Here is an 18,569-nt window from a genome sequence, read left to right as displayed (position 1 = left end):
CGATTGCACCATGACTGCGGGGGAAGTGGCGACGGAAGAAGCACCGAGATGAACTTGCGAAGTTACTGCGTGTTCACCGAAATCTAACCAGGTCCCCGCAATGCGTCTGGTTGTAAATGAAGATACCAGGGCAGGAGATGTAGAAGGGTGGAAAGTGCAGTCAGGGAGTTTCGTCACGGAATCTTTATTGAAAAGTTCAGGTTTAAAGTCATATTTCACCTGAAAAATAATGGAAGTCGTAGGTGTAACGAACTATTTAAGGCAACTCCTAACGTTTTTGACTATAAAATCATTTTACATGCTAATACTTTCTCGTAGCCTTTAAACAGTATTTCATTTTAAACTGATAATGGCTACACTACGACTGTTTCTTCTGAGATCCGTGAAGGAGTGGCGTGTTTATTTGTACAAGAAACCCTGCGGCGAGAAAAGTCAAGGTGAACAAAACTATCGATTTCGCTGAAAGAAAAGGGCAAAAAAGGTTCATTCAATTGGATGCCTAAATTGTTGTTTTTACTTGCCCCGTGGATCGCAGCCTCGATCGGACAGAGGCTTACTATTACAATATCACGACCTAAGTTATTGGCACGTAACTAGGCTGAGAGGTGGAGCTCAGTGTCCCCACGGAGTATCGAGGGTTACTCCATAGACACTTTGTACTGAGAACTTCACAGTCCACCGAGCGAAACTGTTGCAACTACCACTCAGGTGAGACGTCGACGACAGTCTGCACTCTGTTGAGGACTCGATGTAAGTTTGCTGTGATGAGGAAGCCCTTGGTGATTGGGATTCTTCTTGCGTCCTGCATGGCAGGTAAGATCAGCCATGAAACAATCATTTGATGCCGACCATAGACCGAACGGTGTTTGGAACGGATAATTAAAACTTGCAGTCGAATCAGTGTATTTTGGTATGGTGGAATTACATACAGCGCTCGCTATCACAAAAATGTGATATTGTATCTGTTTTCAAATCGAATTATTATGGCTGGGTTTAAGTTACTTGGACATGATTTGGGGTTAAAGGTTGAAATATAGGCCCATGAACTATCGCAAGTCCTGCCAGTGACGATAGTTTGGCCCCCTGGTGTTTCCTGAAAGCCTTCAGTCCAATTTCCTTTTCAAGCAACGTATTTTCGCTCGAATTTGTAATGCTTTTTGAGTCTGAACAAATCACCGCTGGGGTAGGTCGCACCCGTACAACTTTGAAGGTGTGCAAAGACTGCGGCTTTAAATGACTTTGGTCATGCTTCACTTTTGTGAAAAGAGGGCGCTGTGACTAACAAACGTTGCTAGCGAATTCACAAATGAGCGCCTGACCAGAATCTGCAGACATGCATGGGAGGGGGTGGCCAACCCCTAGCTCTGACCCTAAAAGATGAATAAAATAAATAAATAAATAATTGGCAATAATGAGTAATGGTAGTGAAGATCACACCCAGTGTAAGGAAAAGTTTGATAACAATGTTATGCATTGCCAATGTGTCCACCAGTCCACAACAATCCGACATTCAGAGAAAAGCTGTGAGGGCCTCTGAGCTCTGAACTAACTAGGACTCTTTTACAGATGAAAAATAAATTGCCAATGGGGCCGTCATTGTAAAAAAAAAAAAAAAAATCGATGTTGCACTCCTCCCACAATGAGACCTGGATATGCTACTGTCGCGGTGACCATGGTAACGCAGTCACTCGTTGCCGTGGCCCCCGCCAATGGCGTCAGCTTCGTCCTAACTGTTGTACGGTACCACTATTCAGTGTCAGTCGCTACATAAAGCCCCACACCGAGCAACATCGCTGTGTCTCACAAATTTGGATTTTGCCATTTGTTTCCGAGGTCTTTGTTGCCGACAAACCATCGGCCGCCATCCCTATCTACCGCCCTCTGCCGTGCCTCCACTGTGCCGAGATGAGGGCATATTAGCCTACGACGGTGCGCCCCCGAGTCCGTTCTTAGTGGAACTCGAATTTATCATCGAGTACCTTCAAGGTATTACTCGTAAAAAGTAAAGGAACTTTACATAGAAGTCATGGTCTGTATTGGTAGGTTAGACTCTGGTAGGCCCGTATATAGCCGGGGTCGGTCTGAGTGGGAGAGTTTTTCTAAAACAGTTTGCCTAACCCAAGGCCTTTCTGCGGCAACTCAAGGTGAAGGCTATATTACAGATCATAGACAAGGAATTAATTAAGACATTATTCAAAGCTTGTTCCCGTTAAAATGCTTGGACTGAGTTACGTTACAAGCATCTAAAAACAGGATGAATAAAAAACCAATTCCAGCAGCGTACTATATAGAAACAAAAGAAGTACATCTTTGAATTGGAAATTGTGACAGTATGCAGGAGAAAATACACGCAAGATAAGGCTAGGGGTACTGGCTAAACGAAATTACCCCCAAAAGCCTCACAATTCTGCATGATTTATTCAAACCTCCAAGCTGTCTTGACGCGCAGATCAAACCAACAATCATGTTGTTCCCCCTGTTTTTACGTTTTAATAAACCAAAGGATATTATGCCGCATCTAGGCAGAAACAAACGTCCCAGTTAGACACTCTACAGAAAACATGCAATACGTCAACCCATTTATTCATACAGCATGTAAGGCATACCTAGACCGAAATTTTATTTGTAAGTGCATTTTTCAGGTGGGATGGGGGCGTGAGCAGAACCTGTTTTAATGTAAAACTCTTAGCGTTTTCCAAAATTGTTCAAAGAATTCGCCACCAAAATTGTTATCAGTGATTAAGGTAAGAAATAACGCTCGACCTTGACTTCTGTCAGTCGTTTATTATTATTATTGACACAAAGCTCTAAATATATTACTGTAATTAAATCCGGGGTTTCCTTTTGCTCAGATCTCATAGACTCCGGATGCTCGGACAGTCTGAGTCGTTTCCTCTGCACCACCCACTATCAACGGTTGGACCGAGTTCGTCTGGGAGTGGACGGTGAGGGGGTCTACCAGAAGCCCTGTGCCAAGCTCTGCCGGGCCATTTGGCGCGACTGCCGGGTCACCGCCCGTCAGCTTGGCCTGGATAGGACACCGGAGTTAAACTGTAAAAAGCATTCCCGTCTTGAAAATAAAAAGGAATGCCTCTCTGGTAAGATAGTCTAACGCAAGCAAACAAAATATGTTACTTTTAATACGATTAGCCTAGGGTGTTGGAACAGGAAGGCCTCTCTCCCAAAAATGTGACCAAAAGTAACATTTTTTTCCTTCCATCAGTAAGAAGTTGTTGTTTTGGGTATAAAATCGAACCTTAGAATGTTATCTTTTCAACACTGGAGATTTCATTTTACTCTGCTCATCAGATGCTGCAAAAATGCCGATTACTGAAGTCAACTATTTTTTTTGTTCTGTCCAGTATAGGATTCCCCATTGCACTCAAGATGCCATGTTAACGCCATTTAACGCCCTTTAACAGATGAGATCATTGGAAAAGCCTACAGAATGAAGATATTGAACTGAACAGGGTCAAAATCTCTTTTATTTTCCATCAACAAACAGAATTCTGAAACAGTTCGAGTGGTTAATGTTACAGAAGTAAGATCAGCACGTTGTTACAAATTGACTGAAGTGAATTAGGCCTATACAATTTCAACTGAAGTTGCTTTCTGTTGAACAAATTCATTAAACCCCAAGACTACAAACCAGACTACGCAGTTATTCAATCAACCTCCGTGCCTTCTGAAATCAGTTATCAGTTTCATCAAATTTAGCACTGAGAACAGATCTGACATTACGTGGTTTTCTCATATCATGTTCTGCTGTTGGCTTGGGATATCTTTTCAACACAGATCTCTTCCCACCGAACGAACCGCCGAATTGGATCACAGCCGTCACCAGGGACAGCATGAATAAGGCTTCCGTCCACTTCCTCTCTCCAACATCCACCACGCAGGCAATTCGCATCCGCTTGAACGAGACCTTCTCTCCAATCGAGAGGGAAATCTTTCATTCTGTCGATCCTAAAGGCCCACCCGAACGCACCATTGAGATCTTTCACCTTTGGAACGCAGGGAGTTATAGAATTGAAATTACAGCTTTGAATGACTTTGGAGAGGGTACAGTAACAATTGCCAACATACCGGCATATAATTCAAGTAAGTTCTTAATGACTTCCCTCCCCGTTTCTTCCGAAGAAATTGCTTCCACATTTGTGATTCGTACAAAATTTTTGATATTCACATCTGTTTTTGTCAAACAAATTTCCATTTGAGCGCAACATCTATAAATCTGAGTAATTCTGACCATGTCTTAAATTTTTTAACAGTACAATACAAAAGACATTGCTTTGCCTCCGTAGACACGTTTCTTCTCGGTGATTCAAAGAATGATAACTTCTAACTATCGGAGGAAATTTAATGCAATCTCCCTAACTGTTTTTTTAATTAAAATTGAAAGCAACATCGTGTGCACACCTGACTTTTGCTACGTTGCTAGCGTAGTTTTACCACAAATGTTTGGCAAAACTATGGCCGGCTGTGAACGCAAAACCAATATAATCATACACAAAGATTTACAAAAATATCACTAATATTGAAACACTGAATAACGAATAGTTTTTAAATGCTAAATAAAGACGAACCCCTTCCCATTTCAACAAAACAGAATGTGCTTTTTGAGGCAGGCGTTACCAAGTTTAGGTAAAAGCGTTTGTAAACAAAACGGCCCCATAATTGTGAGGCAACATGTGCGCCTCACATGTGTGTCTGCCCCCGAAAATGCTGTCACACAATGAAGACAGAACTCTGGTAGAAACAGACTTACTAAGAACAGGACCATAAATTTTGTTTTCTTTTGTTTTGGTTGTCACTCCCAGACGTCTCCGGCGACGGCGGAACTGTTCCCGACGAAAATTACTGGCGTTGCGAAGACATCACTGTGGAGATGTGCCAGTCTGACATCGGCTACACGCAGACCTCCATGCCTAACTTCCTCCATCATCCGAATCAGGACGACGCAAAGTTAGAAGTTCACAAGTTCTATACTTTCGTGGATGCGCAGTGTTCGCCTTTCCTACGGACGTTCCTGTGTGCCATGTACACACCAGAGTATGTTTTGTTTTGTTTATGTTTTGTTTTGTTAAATTTATTTTTAGGTGAGGAGGCGATTCCAGTGGCTTATCCAGCTTTTGGTGTGGGGGGATTCAAAAGCAATTGCACTTTCGGGCTCATTTAACGTATCTGTTTATTTGATAACTAAAAATACCGATTAATTTCTTTGATACATACACTCACCTACGAAGTAATCTCAGTTGAAAAAATAATAACAATAAAATAATAATTATAATAACAATAATAGTAATAAACTCCGTCAGTGGGATTCCCCCCTTCGCGCTGGATACGCCACTGGTTGATTCATAGGAGAGAGGTCTACATTTGGTTTGACGCATTCCGCCAAAAAACCCGTAGTATGTAATGCAAATTGAAAACACGAGGTTGAACTCCCTTTTAAATTAAGGACAGGTGTACAAAGCCACTACAAAACCTTTGTGAAATGAAAGGACAAATCCTTCCTGGATGCTATGTGTTTGGTGAAAATCGATTCACTCCTGTTCCATAAACCAGATCTTTTTGTTGACAAAGTTCCTGAAAAGAGTAAAGTTTCTCGACGAGGTATGAACTGTAACTTTTATAATGGAGACTGCACTTGGTTCTTAAATTTGTCTTTTTGATCAAAACCAGTGCCATATATGAACACAGCGTTGTACGATAATATTCATCTCTTTCAGATGCACTTATGGTACCAGTCGCCTTGTGGTGCCCTGCAGAGATCTATGTGTAGCGGCGCGGAATGACTGCGAAGAATATATGAATTATGCATTTGGAGTATCGTGGCCACAATATCTGTCGTGTGACAACTTTCCCAACTTCAGCGAAGGAAAAGATTGCTACTTAGGAGGTAATGTACGTATTAAAATCGTGCATGTTGGGCAGCGGTTGTTACTCATCCATCCACCTTCGCTGTTGTTGATTCCGGAAGATCCTTGATGACAATCCCTTGGTCTTCTCTTGCATGTCCTCGTAGTTTGATATATAGCCCGCTAAGGGCAAACGAGGGCGAATGGGCTATGCTAAATAACAGGGATTTGCTGAGCAAAAACATTTGCTTAGCCAGTCTGCAAGCCAAATGCAGCGTAAGAGGCTCATTCTACGGGGAAGGGGGAGGGGCTTGGTTTTTAGATTTAGATTTTTTAGATTTAGCCCCCCCCCCCAATTTTTGTCTGCCCCCCAAAAAAACTTTGGACAATATTACATTGGCTACTATACCTGCCAAATACTTTAAAAACGTGCTCTTCATGTAAGGTTTATTGGGGGAAGTGGCTCCAGAAACGCGCCTGGTTGGCGAATCGCTTCTCGGCTGGATACATTTCACGTTCATGTGCGAGCCCCATGCGTTAACCTTACATACGTAGTGTGGACAAAAGATGTCCACACGATGCAGGAAGGGAAGACCGTCTGTGGACTACACATGTCCACAGGACGTTTCCCCTTCTCTGAGAAAAGACGTTTAAATGCATTTTGGGGTTAGGGTTATTTGTCGTAAAAGGAACAGTCAAGAAAACATTTTACACAATCCAGCTGACAATCGTGTTCTCCGTTCAAGAAAATGAGTATTTTCAAAGAGTTTTCCTAACTGCACGAAAACAGAGCAATGTCCACACTAGTAATATAATTTGTGTTTTGTTTGTTTCAAAATATTGCACCTAGGCCTATACCAGGCCCCAGTACCATTTGAAATTTTGTTTTATCAAACTTCTATGGCCTTTCTAAGGGGTGAGGATTCACAGAGGAGAGTTAAGGGTCTTTTGGAAGAAAAAAAAAGAAAATAGTACTCGGCAAATTTACGCACCAATAATACCGGTCACAAACATTTTGTTTATGATGGCCACCTATGACAAAAAAACACAGTGCATTGTGCTCTTCAAAAATAATCATCAGCACAGGAGGACAGTTTATGTTGTTCGTTGGATGATGTACTACATGCAGAAAGCTCTTACCGTTTGTTTTAGACGCACCTTTAATAATCGACCCTTGTGAAGTCATCACGGTGGAGATTTGCCAGTCCGACATCGGCTACACCAAGACAGCCATGCCTAACATCCTAGGCCATCAAACCCAGCATGAAGTGGAAATTGAACTTCAACAGTTCTATCCTTTGCTGCAAGAGCATGAGTGTTCGCCCTTCCTGAAGAAGCTGCTGTGTGCCATGCACGCACCACAGTATGCAGTGGTTTGTTTTTCCATAGAGCTTGGGGATTGTATAGTTGTATTTCAAAATAAAGCTTCGATTGGACACACCATTGAGAACTGTTGAGAGCCGTTGCCAAAAAGGTTAAACATGAACAAAGGGGAACAATAGGAAATCTTCCATATTCCATATACACCAAAAATTGTGCGTCAGCGGTGTTGTGTAAAGATGTGTGTGTGGGGGGCAATGCTTTTGTATATAGTGACGATAATGGAGTACAGTACAAACATAAAATAAGTCGAGTGGAACTAGGCAGTGAGGCCCCCCAAATGATTAACTATTGTCAATCATAACATTCAGCCACGAAAGCAGGACAACATTGCGTTGGGATCCTCACCGGAATGTGGAATATCATTTTGAGCATTCATGATTGTCAATAGCATTACCCCCTGAAAGTAATCCTGTATGTCATTTTGAATGAAGCACAACTGTTCTCAGAAAATGACCTGGGTCAAATTTAACATATTCAATTTAGACAGGAATTTGTTATTGTGCCCAGTAACATGGAATTAACAACTGACAATGTTACCCGTGTTGAGTGTCCGTCCCTTTCAGGTGCACTGGCGATTCCAGTCGCCCCATACTGCCCTGCAGAGAGCTTTGCGTGCAGGTTATGGATAGATGCGAGGGTCTCATGCAGGAGTATGGACTCTTGGGGCCAGGAGGTCATAGTTGTGAACTGCCCAGCTTCTCTGCAGGAGAGGATTGCTACTTAGGAGGTAATGTGCAATCTTGTGTTTGACGGCTATAAAACGCTTCGTGGTCACAAAACTTGCTATTACTCGAGTTGCTCCTAAGGTACCACACAACCTTTATTTTTGAACCAGTTCGCCGCGAGACGGGACTTACCCATCAGAGCTTCATTATCAGACCTGTCTCTTCATGTCACAGGCGCGAATATGACCGAAATACAACCCGCCCACGAACGATGCCAAGACATCAACGTGTCCATGTGCCAGTCTGGCATCGGATACAATCACACGGTGATGCCCAGCGTCCTTGGCCACGAGACGCAGAGTGAGGCGGCGATACAGCTCTCTTCATTCATGCCTCTCGTGGAGTATGGCTGCTCACCCCACGCCAGAAGCTACTTCTGCTCCATGTATTTGCCCATGTAAGTACCAGGTTCATTCTGCCAACACACTACAAACTGCATTATAGGGAAAATGTATGCAATAAAAGCTGGCTGACAAAACTTAGTTCAAAGATAACAGAGATAAAGAAATCAACATGCTCTACTCCCTGAATGATTTTTACATACATGTACATTGAAATGTGTAATACGTAAACTTTAAAGTACAGCTGCATTGAATTTTTCTTAGACTTAATTTTTCTGCAATTTTATACTCCTTTTCAGTGTATGAAATCTATTGAACATCTCTATAGAGTTGAATGTATTAAAAAGTGAACTTTTTCAAACATTTGAAATTGTCCATGCTTTCCTGGACAGCTGAGGGCGTTGTTGCTGTGATGCCATTCCTTGAAGACACGTCACGGTTCAGTGTAGTACAGGTTTTTCTGTTCCAATAGCGGATCCAGAATGGTTACCTACTCAATGAAACCATTTTTAAGAAAAGCTTGATTGCTGCTTTATTGCCATTGACCCACATAACAACGAATCCCCAAAGAAGAGAAAATTTGGGGCAGCAGAATCTTCAAATAATACAGAAACTCTTTTGTGCAGAAATCAATGTGACGTTGAGGTTTTCTTCGTGAAGAGATGACATCACAGTTTGAACTTATACAATATGGAAATAGTCGTAAAAACAGGAGGCAGCAAAACACCCCTTGAAATCGTGAAACAAACACTGAAATTAGATTAAAAGTGACGAAAGAGCATTTGAAGTTGTATATAAAAATCTATTGCAGCTACCCATTAAAGGTGAGGGGTGGGCTTCATTTTGAAGCCCTACCGGTCATGATCCCCGACGTTTACAAACTATATTAAAGCGCCAGCACTTTAGAAATGGTACTGGTACCTTTCTCACGGGATAAAAAAGGCAGTCACTCAGAGGAAATCCAATTTTGCCTCCTCCCATCAGAACTGGGTATCCTGTTGCTTACAGCTTAATTGTGTACGCATTTTAAGTCTTGAAACTTTGGTCGACTAGCAGTCATTTTGTCTGGCAGGTGCAACACCTCCAGCGGAGCCAAGGTGCTACCTTGCCGGGAGCTGTGTGACTCTGTCAGGATAGATTGCTTGGGAGTGGTGCGTGAATGTGGCATCAGTGGGCCGGAGAGATTTGTGTGCGAGAATCTGCCGAGTCGAAATAGCGGGTCTACTTGCTACCTTGGAGGTATGACCAAAGTGTGTTTACAATATGGGGATACTAATTGAATCTGGAGGCCGGAAAATTCAGTAAAATCTCTAAACAATGATGTATTTTAACAATATATGAAAGTGACAGTTGTGATGTGAATGAGAGATAATGATAAAGCACCTTGAACACCCAGCAGGCCAGGGTGGATACGTGCTTATTATAAGAAATCGGTATTTATCACTATTACAAATGGGTCATTAGGGAGACATTTTGTGGTAAATTCTTCGACCTAAGGGAGACATCGGTCATTAAAGCTCCAGCTCCCAGAAGGGGGCCGAATTTTACCGTCCAAATTTTGAGAGATGATAGATTAGGGTCTAAATTGAAAACATACAAAGTTTGGTGCAGATCAGTTTAGGGAATATTTAATTATGGGACAGTAAAGTTTGTGCAAGTTCTTATGGGAATGTCTCCCAAGTGACCCATTTTCGGTAAACAGTAATTATTATCTATGCCTGGTTGCGTAAGGAGGCTCCCTTAACGCGATAGTTTTCTCCTCTTTGTGTTTTTTCTACCATCCTCAGATTTGGAACCAACGATCTCGAGCGATGGTCCTGGTCCACAACAATTCGACATGACAAGTACCCTTAAGCCGCGCCGTAACGACATTCACAACCTCGGCGTGCCGTCCATGTTCCGTGGCTGGGTGGATGTTCAGGGGCAGGGCGCCGCCAACGACTACTGTAGGTAAGGCAAGGGCTTGGCACATTCGACCAAATGGAGGTGGTACAAATGTATGCACATACAGTTACAATCACACGCTAGTTGATCGGTGCCGAGTAGTTGCTGTCGTTGGCCAGGCCACGGTGCCAATTACGCGTTGTACACGGTGCCAAGTACACGCATGGAACACATGGGCCTGTTGGGGAGAACCATTTCTGTGAACGAGATACGAATGATCTCCTTGAAGGGACCATTTAATAGAGTTTTTTAAAATCAAATTTTACTTAAAAGCCTTGAAATTGCACCTTTGGGTTTCAATCAACCTTATTGTAAATTGTTGTTTTACTATTTTAACTCAGGTTTTGGAACTCTTCTGTTTTATACTAATAAATATTTGCATATTCATGAGCAAAACTATGATGTCATCCGAGGCACTGAATCTCAGTGTTGCCCTAATTTTTGTATAATGAATGTCTGAATTTTTTTAAACACTGGTATCGTAGATTTCCTTCGACAATTTATTGGGTAAGTATACGGCAATAAGCCAGTGAGCAACCTATTCTCATAAATGTTTTCACATCGGAAATTTCGAGTTAACAATTTGAACATGAAAACATGCAAACTGAGCTGCCCCTGGATTTACATCAAGGCAAAAGCGCCCTCACTTGTCCGCATATGCCTGGTCAATTTCTGATGTTTAACACTTTTCAGTTCTCGCAGCTCAAAAAAAGATTTATACAGTCTTCAAACATTGAAGAAGAGTCAAAACATATGCAAAAAAAGAAGATTCTACGAAAATTAACTTATAGTTCCTTTAATCTTGTATAGGGTTGTCACCAACTCTAACGACGGCTACCTACTGTCCTGCTCGCTGGCTGGGATGGAAGGCAGCCAGAGTGACTTGGACTACAACAGCACTGGGCCGTGGTTTGATGCCGGTCACGTGGATACGTGGTACATGATGGACGTCAATGGGGACCGCAGAGATGACTATTGTAGGTAAGACAGAGGCTGTTGAGCTTGCCCAGGCGAGGGGGACAATTGTGTTGGGCTGACAACCGTCCAAGCTCCCATGTTGTCTGTGCAACTCCTAGATGTCCATCTTGCATCAACATGCAATTCACAATGCGGTCTGGTGTTTGTTAGAGTATGCAAATGTGATTTGCGGAAAACCTGTGTACTGATGACCCTAGCGTTAATTAATTTGGGTTTTTTGCCATGCCCAACATGTATAACATGGTATACACAGTGTCTGCCCCCGAAGCCTTGTGAAAAAAACACAAGCGTAACCCATCTAATCCGTACATTTTATTTTCATCGTGGCACGGTACCCTCAGGTGCATCGGGTCCCTACCAGCTACCCATGTCTCGTGTCTGCTGGCCGGCGGTGGTGGATTCACGACAGAGACATTAGACTACAAGCCGGTGCCCGGTGGCTGTCACAACAGCACTGCCGACCCTTTCTCCGGATTAGAGTCCGTATGGGTAGGGGATGACACGGGATCAGGGGATCGGACTTGACTGATGGTCGGATCGGTCTATGAGTTCTGTACAGTTAATAAGTGATGTGCTTCGGCAAACAATCTTAGACCTATGTGAAGCATTATGTAGAATGCGCCTTTCCAAACATATCCACCGCATGTTCTTATATTCTATCTCCGTATCTGCCGTAGGATGTCGAGACCGCGAGTAAGGCTTTTGATAGTTTTTTCTTCCCCAACATTATGCTGAACAAGCCCAAAACCGCAGTCGCTTTTGAATTCCGCCTCAGCCCACTCAACAAAAGCTAGATATGCGCTGGGTACGGCGCCTCCATTGAACAAAATAAAAAGCTTTTCAAACAAGCGCGAAGTATAATGTGGGTGCGCTATCCTCCGTCAGTAGAAGCTGTGTGGCGGACGCTGTCTGACGTTTTCTTTCCTCTTTGGCTAACCATTAGCGGGTTGTTGCGAGAAGAGACACTTTCAAACCCTCTGTTCACCGTTTAATCGTCAGACGATGTGCGACCCACAACTAGCGCGCTCGGCTTTCAACTCACATGTACGAGGTAAAACTGATCTCGTGTTACTATCTTAACAGGTTGTTGTTTGGCCGTGCTACCAAAAAAGAAAAAAAAAACATTGGGGAGTGCTGGGTTAAATACTCTGCGAAATGACGATCAAAATGACAAGAATTATAAAAACTAAGATCTTTTCGACGGCGAACATAAAACTTTCAAATTGTCCAACGTATCTCTCGGTTTGCTGTCAGCGACTGCTTACCATTTTGCACAGAGGAGAGAGACGCACCTAAGGCAGTGCTTTTTAACCTGTTACTGCACTTTCACGTGTAATACATAGCCGTTGAAAAACAAGATACTAAACTACGTCAATTGTGTACTGTGTTTCTAATCAGCTCACAAAGATACTCAAGCCTATCCCTGTGATCCAAAGCTGCTGCCGTCAGAGGACGCGTTAACGTATAAACTCTCTGATAGCTTTATAGTGGCTCAAACTTTTTAGTTGATGGCATGGCTCCTATTGTGGGGGGGGTGGTCTTGTGGGGAAAGGAAAGTTCTGCATTACATATTATTAGTCTACATAATTGTACTCTATGTCCACTTCTAAAACTACCAAAGTGGGTGTGATGTACCCTTAGGCTAGCTATATCATGGTTGGCACTGGTGACCCCGGGGGTCTTGTTCCCATGTACATGTAAATGCATTTCTGCAAGTTCCCCATACATACTGGTATCTGGTAATATTTTTCGCACAATATAATTAGAGCTCTGAAAGTCAAGAAATTCATCACATGTATGTAGGCCTGTGTTTTTGTATTCATTTAGGTCTGACAGCAATAAATACGATCCTTGGTGTTTTATGACCGCTGGTGACCTTTGACCGGAACTCTCTCTTAAACAGGAATGGCACTACTTGACACTTTCTTAAGTGGTGGAATTTGCTCCAGCACAGTATAAGTATGTCATATTGAAACGTGTTTAATCCTTGCACTTCTAATTATGATTGATATGTGTAATTAGAGCCAGCTAAAGACTTAAATTGGACGTAGCATCATTCAGTAAGCAAATGTTACTCACTGCACCATAAGCCTTCAATTTAGGAAGAACTTTGGTTTGCACTCAAAATTTTGTTCAAGTTCAATTTTTAGGGGAGTCTATAAGGGGCTCCCCCCTTCTAACTCACCACTCTCTGCACTCAAGACATCCCGTTTTACAATAAAAGTCACTCCTACGTATTCCAAATGTCGAACCTTTGGCACTGAAAGTCATAATGAAATCTCACTGGGCTCCCTGACAAACTTTAAGAGAGCGATTTCGACAGACTGTGTTGGCGTGTCTACAAACGAAAGTGTCAGTTTGCAGATGTGATATGGTATTAGAAATAATCACCCATTTCAACCACCTGTCAGTCCTGTATTATCAGTACTATTATATCGCATCGCCTGTATGATTACTTAAATCGGAACAGAAACTGCAAGGCTAATGTTCACACACGCCGTGTATACTGCGCGTAAACAAAGGGTCCTTTAATGAATGGAGAAAAATTACGGCTTATTAGACCGTTGAGTGCTCTAGTGTCCCGTGGTTGAAGTGTCTTGGAGCTTGTGGACTCGAGTCCGGCCTGTGGGATGGTGCGTGCGCCAGGCCTTGGACAACGCACAGTGTCACTCATTGCTTCTCTCCACCTAGAAAAATTGGCAACCGTGAGGGGAGAGATGGCTATTGAACGGGTAGTTGAAGTAGCTGCTTTTGCGCAGAAATGCCAGCATCGAGCCGGAAACTCCCTCAAGGAATTGGGATGGTATTTGGAAATGATTCATGGGCCTAGTGAGCAGTGGTAATAGCGACAAAGCGTCCTGAGCACCTGTCCATGAGGACAGATGCGTTGATACCCATTACAGTCAACTGGCTGGTTTGAAAAAAAAAATAGATTAGTTGTAATGGCTGGTGGGGTATAGTCCCGATGTATGGAGGAGGTGGGGTAGGCCATAAATCTATTTTAATAATGATTGTCTTGGCATTTTTATCTAAAAAAAGGGGTCGTGGGTGGAAAGGTGTTCGGTCTCCCCAACGGCCTTATAATGCCAAATAACCGGTTTCTAATCACGCGTATCTAAAATTTATGACTGATATGTCCCCGCAGCTGTATAAACTCAATTTCAAAAATGCATTTATTATCATTCCCCGTTATGCAATAGCGATGGTTAGTTCAGTGAAAGCTAATCGCTTATTTTTGGAAGCTTGTCTTTGTGCGATGGTGATCATACGATATCCTGGGCCAGATGCCAACGGAATATCAATTTCGCATTTCACCAGTCATAGTTATGAATACAAGGCTAAACGTGTGGTTTGGATTGGTCCAGACTTCCCTCCTTCCTGTACAAGCCCCGACACTTTTTTAATTAAATCTTTACCCATCCCGTAAGAAAAGGATAAAAGGACGCAGATCCAACAGACTGCCATCACCCGTACCTACCATTATTCATTTCACTGTCTCAGCAACAATTTGGCCGTATAGACTCGGTCAGCATACCCATCACGATGTTCCACTTGCTATGTTTGCTGTTGGCGTTGGGTCTTGTCTCCGGAGAGCGAGATCTCCAAGAACGCGATTGTAAGTATCGTTTTGCCATTTTTTTTTAAATACACGACATATTGGTTCAAGTTTAAACAACACATGTGCGTTCGTAAAGGCTGCCACACACAAACGCTTTATCCGCTACGCCAATCTTCCTTCCTGACCTGCCGTATGACGTAAGCAGATTGCTTCGATGTACACTGTAGTAGATATCTTAAGGTGTTTGATCATGTTTGTCACTCCTGGAGAAGTTTTGCCGTATGCCCCGAACAAGAGCAAACAAGTTTATTTGCTGCAGTGCCACAAATGACCAAAATATCCGTCACGAATGAACTTTGTCGAATCAGATAGCTCCCTTGTATACCGGCTTATGAATGCTTTGTGTTGTTTGATGAAGTTTTTAATTTCATGGATTATTATTTGCTTGTTCTAATAAGGGCATGTACTCTATTTGAGAACTTTCAATCAGGGTGCATTCCACCAAATGGTTGTATTTCTGCGCGCGAGCTCATTAATATTTTGTGATCCCACGGGATTTTTACAATAAGACATGCCATAATCAGGAGGCATCCTAGAAATATTTCTATAAATCCCTGGGACTGATAGTTTCCAGTTCGGGATATTTCTTTCACAAAAAGCCCCAAATTGCGGGCCTATTTTGGATAGAGGCGGGCGGCTACGTTCAGAAATGAGCGCTTAGTTTTACTATTGTTTTGGGGGTATCTTCTTCGAAAGGCAGATAAAAAAAGATTTTCGTGGCTAACCCCCATGAAATTGAAACGAAAAGTGATCTTCTGGCCATAATCTTGAATTTCCAGTTAAAAAAAACGGAGGCCAACCTCTTCACGAGAGTCAACAGGCGGCACTATTTCGGTCTGATTTTGCACTGTTTTCTATGGGCGCGTATTTGGTGTAGTGCAACCATCAGTTCCTCAAAAGAACACCAAGCGCCTAGTGCCCTCTGTGGACGCTGTATGACGAGCGAATCCACCCAATGCGCGTTTGGAAAGGGTCGACAGATTTCGCGCGTAGTGTGATTGGCCAACCTGTTGCAAACTCTTCAAGGCGCACTATTGCGAATCGCCAGTATTCGAAAATTGTCAAACTTTCATTTTCAAACGAAAGTGTCGATCTTTTCCCTCTGGTTTTAACCTTTTTGGTTTGTTTGTTTTTTCTTTTTATTTTCTGTGACAATGGACGAGGCATCTAATCTTTAGCAGTTGTTTTCTGTATTTTCAAATTGCAGGGCGTAGCTATAATTACGATGAACGTGCAGAGTTAACCTGCACCAACGGGGATGTGTACATTGCCCACATTGCGTTACACCTTTCCAGCACTACTGGACATTGTCAAATGTACGCTGGTCTGGTCAACCAAATCACCGATAGCGCTCGCAGGTACTGCAAAAGCCAGGGTACATCGCAGAGGTGCGACTTCACCCTGGACGATTTCGGGCCGGAACCAGACCCCTCTTGCTACGCCGGCTTTGAAGTCATTTACATCTGCAAATAAACCTTCAGACCAATCATAAAATCAGTTATTATACTCTTTTAAAATCATAATTTTCTTCGTTTTATTTTTTCCGACTGTAAAGGAGACTAACTTCTTGCGCAGAAGGTTATCAATCTAAAATAAACCTTTAGTTTACGGATACAGATACACGATTGACACAAAACAATCCACAAACCATGCATTTCAAAATCTTCAGCACTTGATCCGACATCCTGTGATGCTAGAATTTAGTTTAGCTTTTGCTCCTCTCATTACCATCGTTTCTTGAATATCGGGCTCAAGGAGGCTAGGGAAGCTATGAACTGATGGTCATTATCAGCCTCCTTCCAGTATTGTTTTTAAACTTCGCTTGGTTGCGGTTTTAAATTTCGTCATTAATTTGTTTAATTTCGCTGAATTCAGTATTCTATAAAAACTCTTATACTTGAAACTTCATCATTGTATAATTCTGTCAGTGGTTAAGACATGATCACTATTGTCATTTGGGGCACATTCAGCCATTGTTATCATTCCCACCACGAGTGGCATTCATTCCTGTTTCAATCACTTCTCTCATTTTAAAGCGAAGAGTGAACAAATATGTAGCCGCTTTCAAACCGTTAAAACGTAGTAGACACATCTTTATTGACTCGTCATACCATTGGATCATACCATAAATGGTGCCAATTTTGAATTTTGCTGTGGGACCAAACATTTATTGTATTATTACCACCACAATCCTTCTTTTATTCCGGATTTCGGTTTGTAAGCATTGACCATTTTTTTTTATCCAATTCGTTTCCTAATTTGCACAACTGCTTACGTCTAAACGTCACACAGTTTGTTTGAAATCGTTGTGACGCTTCAGTCTGCCACGAATACGTCAACATACATACAAGAATGAATTCCATCAGTTGTTGGATTCACTCAATTACAGCGTAACAAGAGTCTGTTAGCTCCATTTGTACACTGAAGAAGATTATGAAGAAACAGAAAGACAGGTGTCTAAGTTGAAATTCTTCAAACGGACCTATAAGCTTTAAAGTCCTTTGTATTTTCAATTCTCCTATAATTAGCTCGTATAGTACGTGAGAGGTGCCTGGATAATTGCCCTACATTGGTGGGAGGACGCTGAATTTTGCACGGTGTCGTCTGTAATTTCGGAATGTATTTCTGAGGGAGAAACTTCAACGGCCCTTCTTTTAGGAATACATCTCATTCTCATTTTAATTTCCTGGACTTGAGTAGGCCTACATATCAAACTATATCGAAGCCCGCCTTTTTGTTATTTCGTTCTGCTGCGCCTCTTAATCTCAAAGTTTGATACATTGGTTGTATGGCAGTGATCATACTCTAGCCATGCATAACACCCGTAAACAGCGCCCTCGTACCGTCGGAGGAGCATACGAGGGGCCCTGTTTACGGGTGTAGCGATTCACCATATCGATTTTTATGTGAATATGAAAAAAGTTCATCGCAATGGCCTCATGTAACGACCTTCGCCCGTACTGTACGGCATTGGGTTGACAGCTCGTGACTAGGGAGTTTGCGGGCACTTTAATACACAAGCTTTTCGCCTGGTAGCACCGTGCCAGTCGCGAGGTGACACCGTCAAACGAGCTTGCGAAATGTGCAGTGCGTTGATAGCAAGATCCTACCAGGGCAAACGTGCTGCATAGCACGCGGGTGGGTGCAAAATGAAGATTGTACCTGGGTAGGAGATTCAGAAGAGGGGTGCAGACCACTAATTCAAGTGATAATTTCTGGCCAGCTTATTAGCATTAAAGTGCCCCAACAGCATCTTTTGAAAAAGGAGATTGTTTGGCCCCCAAAATGGTGAGATTGTGTAAATCGCTGCCACGATGAACTCCCTTGGTCTTTGAGCTTTCATGTGAGAGCAGAATGGCTAAAAAACTACGGTTGGAAAATGGTCGTAAGTGCCCGAGAAAGTTGAAGGTTGCCACTTGAAAAATGGCCGCAATCGGACTTCGGAAAAGTCACCTTTCGGGGGGTGATATTGTTTTGTGGGAATAATTGAAAATGTAATTGGTTAACCCATAAAAGATTGAAAAGAAATTGAAAGATTAGGGACTAGACAATAATTTCATTTGTGTTTCGGAAATCTCAGGGATGTTGGTATGTATGTTATTGGGCCCTGAACAGTGCTGATTTTACACTGTTTTCAATGGGGCTTGAATTAGTGGACTGTACCCAGAGAGCACAAAGCCGTCAGGAAGTTTTCTCGCGTGACCTTTATGAAAACAAG

At 42.5% G+C, this 18,569-nt stretch overlaps 2 protein-coding genes across 4 annotated transcripts in view; both read left to right on the top strand.

The window, feature by feature from the left end:
• Positions 1 to 289: 289 nt before the first annotated feature.
• The window catches only part of LOC110989938 (uncharacterized), a 32,621-nt gene continuing 14,341 nt past the window's right edge, over positions 290 to 18,569 (top strand). The window contains exons 1-13 of one of the 3 annotated variants that reach the window (XM_022254653.2): positions 290 to 813; positions 1,834 to 1,986; positions 2,853 to 3,098; positions 3,796 to 4,101; positions 4,821 to 5,052; positions 5,733 to 5,902; positions 7,014 to 7,224; positions 7,808 to 7,971; positions 8,144 to 8,366; positions 9,383 to 9,549; positions 10,098 to 10,260; positions 11,065 to 11,235; positions 11,574 to 13,094. In XM_022254653.2, coding sequence (XP_022110345.2) covers positions 765 to 813; positions 1,834 to 1,986; positions 2,853 to 3,098; positions 3,796 to 4,101; positions 4,821 to 5,052; positions 5,733 to 5,902; positions 7,014 to 7,224; positions 7,808 to 7,971; positions 8,144 to 8,366; positions 9,383 to 9,549; positions 10,098 to 10,260; positions 11,065 to 11,235; positions 11,574 to 11,757 — 2,439 coding nt within the window. In that variant the 5' untranslated portion in view covers positions 290 to 764 and the 3' untranslated portion in view covers positions 11,758 to 13,094. Of the gene's footprint in view, positions 814 to 1,833; positions 1,987 to 2,852; positions 3,099 to 3,795; positions 4,102 to 4,820; positions 5,053 to 5,732; positions 5,903 to 7,013; positions 7,225 to 7,807; positions 7,972 to 8,143; positions 8,367 to 9,382; positions 9,550 to 10,097; positions 10,261 to 11,064; positions 11,236 to 11,573; positions 13,095 to 18,569 lie in introns of those variants that run through there. The other 2 variants (XM_087136643.1, XM_087136642.1) reach the window with 2 other exon arrangements.
• LOC147799033 (uncharacterized) lies at positions 14,604 to 18,366 on the top strand. The gene is made up of 2 exons (XM_087136647.1): positions 14,604 to 14,848; positions 16,059 to 18,366. Exons 1-2 carry the CDS (start codon positions 14,776 to 14,778, stop codon positions 16,322 to 16,324), a joined length of 339 nt encoding a protein of 112 aa, XP_086992773.1. The 5' UTR covers positions 14,604 to 14,775; the 3' UTR covers positions 16,325 to 18,366.

This window comes from Acanthaster planci, linkage group LG05 (genome assembly GCF_054643075.1).
Source record: "Acanthaster planci isolate LZ-2023a linkage group LG05, COTS_SCS, whole genome shotgun sequence".
Taxonomy (NCBI): Eukaryota; Metazoa; Echinodermata; class Asteroidea; order Valvatida; family Acanthasteridae; genus Acanthaster; species Acanthaster planci.
This window is presented reverse-complemented; position numbering and strand designations above follow the sequence as displayed.

Coding starts and splice junctions, on each gene's coding strand:
- LOC147799033 (XM_087136647.1), top strand. CDS start 14,776: ATGTTCCACTTGCTATGTTTGCTGTTGGCGTTGGGTCTTGTCTCCGGA. Junction 14,849..16,058: donor AGATCTCCAAGAACGCGATT/GTAAGTATCGTT, acceptor TTCAAATTGCAG/GGCGTAGCTATAATTACGAT.